This window comes from Phaenicophaeus curvirostris, chromosome 2 (assembly GCF_032191515.1).
Source record: "Phaenicophaeus curvirostris isolate KB17595 chromosome 2, BPBGC_Pcur_1.0, whole genome shotgun sequence".
In the NCBI taxonomy this organism is placed as follows: Eukaryota; Metazoa; Chordata; class Aves; order Cuculiformes; family Cuculidae; genus Phaenicophaeus; species Phaenicophaeus curvirostris.
In genome coordinates this window covers 4,677,040-4,684,883 of record NC_091393.1, presented here as the reverse complement: position 1 = coordinate 4,684,883, position 7,844 = coordinate 4,677,040, and the positions used below count along the sequence as shown (strand labels likewise).

The window sequence follows — 7,844 nt, the reverse complement described above, 5'->3', positions numbered from 1 at the left end:
TGCGGTGCCCGGGGCGGCTGCGCTCCCCGCCGCGGAGGGTGCGCGGGCGCGGGGGGGGCTCGGGGCGGCCCTCGGGGCGCTTTTATTTTGGTCGGCGGCGGGCAGGGCTGCGGGCTGGAGCCGGGAAAGCGGAGGGCGGCGAACTCCGCTCCTCTGTTTGGTTTAGGGTCGGGTGGTTTTTGTGGTGGGTTGTTTTTTTTTTCCTTTCCCTTTCCCTCCTCGCTCTCCCCCTCTTCCCTCCTCACTATAGCAACCAACGCCAGCCTGACAAAAATGCACCCTCTGTGGACAATGGCCCAGCCTGCCTGCTCGCCTCGGTCCTCTTCTTCTTCCTCGCAGAGCGAAACAAAGTTTCAAGCCCCCCCCCTTCTCTCCTCTGCCCCCCCGCAGCAGGGGCAGCCGGGCTGCGCTCGGACCCGCGGGCACCAGACCGACCCCCCGAGGCAGGGTCCCCTGTTTCCTCGGGCACCGGGACCCCCGGGCCCTGCCCTGCCTCCCCTCGCGTTGGGCTGGAAGCGTTTGGAGAGGGGGACGCTGCCCGCCGTGCCTCCCGGAGCCCCCGGGGGCCGGGACCCGCTTGGCCTCCGCGGGGCCGAAAAGCAGCGTCCCGGGCCGGGGGGGCTCCTGCTGTGTGCCGCGAGGGTGAGCCAGGGCCCGCTGGGAGGGCACCTCGGGAGAGGAGAGGGAAGTGCCCCGAAAGCTGGAAGTGGGGAGGGAAGATCGTGTCCCCTAGTGAAGCTGGGACACGATTCTGGGCTCTTCCCGGGGTGTCTGCTTGCTGCCACCAGACGTGGACACCGAACGAAACTAACAAAAAAGCAAATGTGAGATTTGTCATAAAAAGCTGGGCACTTTATTCTTTTTCTTTTCTTTTCTTTTCTTTTCTTTTCTTTTCTTTTCTTTTCTTTTCTTTTCTTTTCTTTTCTTTTCTTTTCTTCTCTTTTCTTCTCTTTTCTTCTCTTTTCTTCTCTTTTCCTCTTTTCTTCTCTTTTCTTCTCTTTTCCTCTTTTCTTCTCTTTTCTTTTCTTTCTGTTTTCTCTTTTCTTCTCTTTTCTTTTCTTCTATTCTCTTTTATTCTCTTTTCTCTTGTCTTTTCCCTTTTTCTTTTCTCTTTTTTCTTTTTTCTTTTTCTTCTTCTTTTCTCTTCTCTTTTTCCTTTTTTTCATTCTTCTTTTCCTTCTTCTTTTCCTTCTTCTTTTCCTTCTTCTTTTCCTTCTTCTTTTCCTTCTTCTTCTCTTTTTCTTTTTCTTTTTCTTTTTCTTTTTCTTTTTCTTTTTCTTTTTCTTTTTCTTTTTCTTTTTCTTTTTCTTTTTCTTTTTCTTTTTCTTTTTCTTTTTCTTTTTCTTTTTCTTTTTCTTCTTTTATCCCATTGCTGTGCTTCATCCTGCGCAATTCTCTGGCCAGCACAGCCTTTGGAAAGCACCGGGTGAAACCGTTTTCCCGTGCCGGGGAGGCAGGATCGCCTCCCCTTTCCCACCAATTCACCTGCTTCTCACGCCAGAAGAAACGCCCTTCCAGCTCCATCGCGGGGCGGTCATTTCCCAGCCAGGCTTTTGAACACTACATTACTAACTGCGCAGCACCAATCGCGTCTGGGTCTGTCTCCAAGAATTCAATAAACAAGCTGTATTAACTCCAACCAGAATTTATCTCATAGACTGATGGAATTTGTATTTTTTTCTTCTGCTTCTTCTGCTTCTTTTCCCCCCAAGGCCTCATATTCACCACTCAAAATTTAGCAGCCTGCCTTTGATAAATTACTCAAAGTAATCCCTGCAACAGCTAAGTCTGACTGGTTGACGTTGTGTTAGAAGTCTTCATAGCAGTATCTGTCTATAAAATATTCACTTGCGGACTACAAAGGGTGGATCATTTTTAATGACAAGATTCAGAACTGGAGGATGAAGGGAAAAGATTAATATCCGTGAATTCAAATAATTTAATTTCAAATACCGAACTTAGAATATTATATCCTACAAGTTTAAACAGTGATGCAGATAAAATAGCAGAGTCTCAGACGAATGAAGTGGCCAGAAGAATAGAGTTGCAGGGAATATTGGAAATGAGCAGTAATACAAACTTTACAGGAACTTTTTAAATCCTACACCTTTCTGTCTTCTGGGTTAATCAGTATTCTAGCAGGGCAAAAATGTGTATGATATTACACATATGTGTGTACATATCTATATCTGCAGGGAGAGAGGTTTTTCTTTCCTCTGGAGATAGGTGGAGAAATCTATTTAGACGGCGGATTTTAACTTCATTGGGTATGTGAGCTTGAGCAATCAAAGTTATCAATTTCTGTCCTTTTTGTTTAGATTTCTTAGTTAAATGTGTTTGTTATATCTACCCGGAGGAGAAGCAACTTGAAAGTGTAGCTTTTGAGCCATCTTATAAATACATCCCTGAGGCTGCTGTTCTTGCAGCTTTAAGCAGTTTTCATTAAAGCAGCCAGCTGCCTCTTTGTGTAGATTGGATTTTTTTTTTTTTTAAGCAATCACTTGTGAAGCCCCGGCCTCAGTTTTGTCTCTCCGCAGGCCCTTAAAGTTGAAGTTTCATTCATGTCTTAGGTCTCTCCACCGAATCAGTCTCCTTGGAGCAACACTGGAAAGAGCCACACGAAAGTGCAGGCTTGAATACCTCATAGAGAAAGGTTAAAAAGGAAGCAGAGATCAAAACAATCCCATCTCACAAAAGGTGCATTAAATGCGCCCCAGCAATAAGCACAAATCTTCTAAGTTGGCCTTTAAAGGGAGCACCGGGAGCCTCACGTTTATTGCACCCAGCAATTCTCTGAGCAACTCGCCGCGTCTTTGCACTCCTGGCGCGTTTCCTCCTAAAACAACATCTAATGGGAAGATAATAGAGACGCAGAAAGGAGGCGAGGGGATTTTTTCTTTTTTTTTTTATCTTTTTCCACACGCACACACAACCACCCCCTTTCCTTTCAGCTGCATGTGTCTGTCTCCAGGCTTTGAGACCAGAGTTTAACGTAAGCTTTTCACCTCTAAACAGAAGAGGCAACGTGCATCACCCGCCCTAGCAAGCGGCGCGCCCGGAGGGAGGCGGGAGCGTGTGTTTGGAGGGCGCTGCCGCAGCCCCCGGGGCCGCAGAGGATGCTGAGCGGCGGCGGGGAGTCGGGGCTGGCCAGGAGCGAGCCGTACTCGCGTTTTGCTGCTGGAAACGCCGCTTTCCCTCCGGCACGAAGGGACTCGAACGGCCCGGGGAGCCGGGTGGCGGTCAGGGGACCCCCGGGTGCGGGGTGGCCGGGGGGTCCCGGGGCCAGCCGGGGTCCCTCTGCGCGCACCTGGCGGGGCAGGAGGCACCTCGCCTCCCAGAGCTCCGGTTAAGTGGCGCTCTCTGTACTTTATAGCGAATATTCTCGAGTAGCTGCACCGCGATGAAGGAGATATCAAGGAGGCCTGTCAGTTCAAAGCTTTTGGGGTTGTTTGAAAATCTTCTTCGCGTCAAAGTAAGCAGCCCTAGTATTTGAACAGCTGCTTTGAACAGTGAAAAAGGGCTGAGCTGAATCAAAACACTGCAGTGTCTGCCCGAGACACCGCATCACCTTCAACCTGCTTTTATACGAGCAGAGAAAAGGAGAGAAAGGCTGGTGAGACCTCTAATCCCGCGGGGTCAGCTCCGCCAGAAAGGGGCCGCATGACTGTCTCTTTCACGTCCCGAGCGCCCGGGCCCGAGCGGAGCCGGAGCGGGTGGCGCTCGCTGCTCCCCGCTCCCCGGCGCTGCCTCCGCGGGGGGAGGCGGGAGGGAAGGACGCTTAAGGAGCGGTATTAATGACGGGGCTAACAATGATGGGGAGGACGGGGAGGTGGAGTCTGCGGCGGCTGCGAACGCGCTCCCGGCCGCTCCCAGCTGCGACTCCATAGGCGGGCGCTCGGCCGGGGATGGGGCGGGAGGGGCGGCCAAGGGGCTTCGCCGCGGGGCTCGGGGTCTGTCCGCCTCCTAACGCCGCGTCGCCGCTCCGGTAATCGTGCGATTACCGTGAGCCTGTGGGATCCGCCGCCGGGGCGGCGGGGAGCACCGCGGGACGGAGACCGCGAGCATCACCTGCCAGGCGGCCCGGCAGGACGGGGCGGGGGGGGGGGGGGGAGAGGGGCGAAGGCGTAAGAGCAGAGCGGGCCCGGAGGGGGGGTTCGCAAAAAGAAAAAGGGATGCCTGAAGCTCGCCGACCCCCGCGTCCCGTCTCCGGCAGCCGCAGGGAGCGCGGAGCTGCCGGGACCCCACGGGCACCGTCTGTCCGTCCGTCCGTCCGCGGGGCCACCGGAGGGTTCCCCGGGGCGGTGAGCGGGGCGCCCGCCTCAAAATCCCGGCCCCGGTCACCGAGCGTGGCGCCTCCGCTCGTGTCGCGGCCGAGCGCGACCCTCCGGCAGCGGAGCCGGGGAAGCCGCCCCCGGCGGGGCCCCGGGAGCAGAGCGGGGGGGCGGCCCGGGCACCGGCGTGACCCTCCCGGGACGCTCCCCGCGATGCTTCGGCCGGAGCCCGCTGCGGACTCGCCCCCTTGTTTTCTTTCAGTTCGCTGGTCCTCGCCTAATGGGGATGAGAGACACTGGGAAAAGGGTCACCGGCTTATAAAATTCCTGGGCGCCCAGTTGTTTCCACATGGGAAACAAAAGGCCGAGCTTCCCCTCAGAGGCACTGACTGCCCTCCCCGCGACACTCGCAGAACAGGGAGGATCGTTCTTCCCTTCTGCACGTCGAAAAAGCCGGGGGGGAGGCGGGAAGCCTTAGGAAGAACCTCCACTCTTTCACGGACAAAGTTTGTTCCCCGCACCTTCTCCTCCTCCTCCTCCTCCTCCTCCCTCCCTCCCCACCCCCCGGGGCTCTTGATACGCCGCTAAACTAACGAAATGAGGTAACTCCTGCTGCGCCCCTTGTCTCAGGGCGCTGGGTGTCCTGTTTATGCCGCTGCTGTGTACATGTTTATGCGCCCATCCCCCCTCTCCTCCGCACCCCCCACGCAGGGGAATATTTCCAGGCGAGGAGCCTTTCCAGCGCTCACGTTAAACACGATGATTTATAAACAACTCGCAGAAGAAAGCTGGTCCCTGTTAGTAGTAATAAATTCCCCGCTCCGCCCCATTGTGTTATTTCGACCAAGATAGCGGGAGCCTGCGACGCGCACCTACCCCCGCCAGCAGTTTATTTTCGAGACAAAGCTACGGCCTCCAGCTCAAAAAAACGGGCAGGGAACTCCCCGCGGCCACCAGCCCGGGCGCTGCTCATTCCTAGGAAATCCGGATCCAGTTCCAGGTCTCCTTCCTTCCTGTCCGGCCCGCAACTTCTTTTTTCCTCAGTTTTTTTTTTCTTTTTTCCTTTTTTTTCTTTTCCTCGCTTAACTCCCTGGGTTTTTTCACTTTTTGCTCTTTTTTCCCTTTCCTCCCCTCCAAACCTCCCGCATCGCTGTTAGAGCCGCCCGCCCCGCAGCGGCCCGTCCCCCCGGGGCCGCCCAAGCGGAGCGGCTCCTCGGAGGAGCGCAGCCCCGTCGCCGGGCTCTCCGGGGAGCCGGGCCGGGCTGGCAGGGACGCGGGGCGGTGGGATGGAGGTGGGGGGGGGGGGGGGGGTGTGTGTGCTGCCCGCTTCCCACGGCCCGGCTGAGAAAGTTGCGGGCGTCCCCCCCGCCGCGGGGCTGCGCGCGGAGCAACAGGAGCCGGCGGGCGGGGCGGCGGGGCGGGGCCGGCGGCGGAGCACCCCCCCCTCCTCCCTCATCCATCCATCCGTGTATCCACCTATCCATCCATCCACCCGCCCCGCGACCGCCGCTCCCCCGCGCCCCTCGGAGCCGGGCGGGGGGGGGGGGGGGGCGGGGGGCGGGTCGCGGGGCGGGGCCGCGCGGCGGTCGCGCGCCAATGGCGGCGGGCGGCGGGCAGGGTTGCCGGGAGCGCCCGCGTCCGTCAGCGCGCGGGGAGCCAATGGCGCGCGGCGGCGGGGCGGGGCGGCAGCGCGTGCCTTCGCAGAGGGCCCCGCCGCGCGGGCCGGGGAGGGACCGGGGAGGAGGCGCGCGGTGAGGGCGGGGGGGGGGGGGGGGGGCGCGCGGGCGCCGCGCGGCGCCCGAGGCGAAAAAGTAGCTGTCAAATGCGCGGCGCCTTTAACCGGCGCGATCAGTGCGGCTCGGCGAGTCATGGCGACCGCAGCCTCCAACCACTACAGCCTGCTCGCCTCCGGCTCCCCCATGGTGCACGCCGAGCCGCCCGGCGGCATGCAGCCCGGCGGCGGCTACCGCGACGCCGGCGCCCTGGTGCAGGCGGACTACGCGCTGCAGAGCAACGGGCACCCGCTGAGCCACGCTCACCAGTGGATCGCGGCGCTGTCCCACGGCGGCCCCGGCGGCGGCGGCGGCGGCGGAGGAGGCGGCGGAGGCGGCGGGGGCGGCGGCGGCCCCGGCGGCGGCCCCGGCGGCGGCGGCGGAGAGGCGCCCTGGTCGGCGGGCGCGCTGGGGCAGCCCGACATCAAGCCGGCGGTGGTGCAGGCGGGCGGGCGAGGCGACGAGCTGCCGCCGGGGCGGGCGCCGCACCTGGTACACCACGGCGGCGGCGGCGGGCACCACGCGGCGGCGGCGGCGGCGGCGGCGGCGGCGGCGGCGTGGCGGGCGGGCGGCGCGGCGCACCTGCCGCCCGGCATGGCGAACGGCGCGCAGGCGGGGCTGCTCTACTCGCAGCCGCCCGGCTTCACCGTCAACGGGATGCTGGGCGCCGCGCAGCCCGCCCTGCACCACCACGGCCTCCGCGACGCCCACGACGAGCCGCCGCCGCCGGGGCCGCCGCACCACGGCGCCGAGCACCCCCCGCCGCCCCACGGCCCCCACCCCGGCGCGGCCGGACCGGCCCCCAACGCCGCCGCCGCCGCCGCCCCCGCGGGGCCGCCGCACCACGACCCGCACTCGGACGAGGACACGCCGACCTCGGACGACCTGGAGCAGTTCGCCAAGCAGTTCAAGCAGCGGCGCATCAAACTGGGATTTACCCAAGCGGACGTGGGGCTGGCGCTGGGCACCCTCTACGGCAACGTCTTCTCGCAGACCACCATCTGCCGCTTCGAGGCCCTGCAGCTCAGCTTCAAGAACATGTGCAAGCTGAAGCCTTTGTTGAACAAGTGGTTGGAGGAGGCGGACTCCTCCTCGGGCAGCCCCACCAGCATAGACAAGATCGCGGCGCAGGGCCGCAAGAGGAAAAAGCGAACCTCCATCGAGGTGAGCGTCAAGGGCGCGCTGGAGAGCCACTTCCTCAAGTGCCCCAAGCCCTCGGCCCAGGAGATCACCTCGCTCGCGGACAGCCTACAGCTGGAGAAGGAGGTGGTGAGAGTGTGGTTTTGTAACAGGAGACAGAAAGAGAAGCGCATGACTCCCCCGGGAGGGACGCTGCCGGGCGCCGAGGACGTGTACGGGGCCAGCAGGGACACGCCGCCGCACCACGGGGTGCAGACCCCCGTGCAGTGAACTCGCGGCGGGGGCGCCCGGCCCCTCCTCCTCCTCCTCCTCCTCTCCTTCCCCCAACTTTTGATTGTCCTCTTTTTTCTCTTTTTTTTTGTGTTTTTTTAATTATTATTTTCTCCTATCTTTAAAAAAAAAGACAAAAAAAAAACCACCAAAAAAAACCGAACAAAAAAAAAAAAAAGACGGCGAAAAGAAAAGAAAAAAAAAAGAAAACAAAACAAAAAGCGAGAGAGAGAGAGAGAAAGAGAGCGAATCACAGCAGACAGACAGACAGACAGACGAAGCACCTGCACCGGGCTGTCCCTCAGACGGTAGCAGGTGCGATGCTGTGTTTTGACCTTTCCAGGCGAGTGCCCGTGCGCCGGGGTGCGGTGAGCACCGCGCACAGGCAGGC

At 60.0% G+C, this 7,844-nt stretch overlaps 1 protein-coding gene across 1 annotated transcript; it reads left to right on the top strand.

Annotated features, from left to right (window-relative positions):
- Nucleotides 1–6,080: 6,080 nt before the first annotated feature.
- On the top strand, nt 6,081–7,477 carry POU3F2 (POU class 3 homeobox 2). The gene has a single exon (XM_069850929.1). It carries the CDS (start codon nt 6,140–6,142, stop codon nt 7,451–7,453), a length of 1,314 nt encoding a protein of 437 aa, XP_069707030.1. The 5' UTR covers nt 6,081–6,139; the 3' UTR covers nt 7,454–7,477.
- The last annotated feature ends 367 nt before the right edge of the window (nt 7,478–7,844 follow it).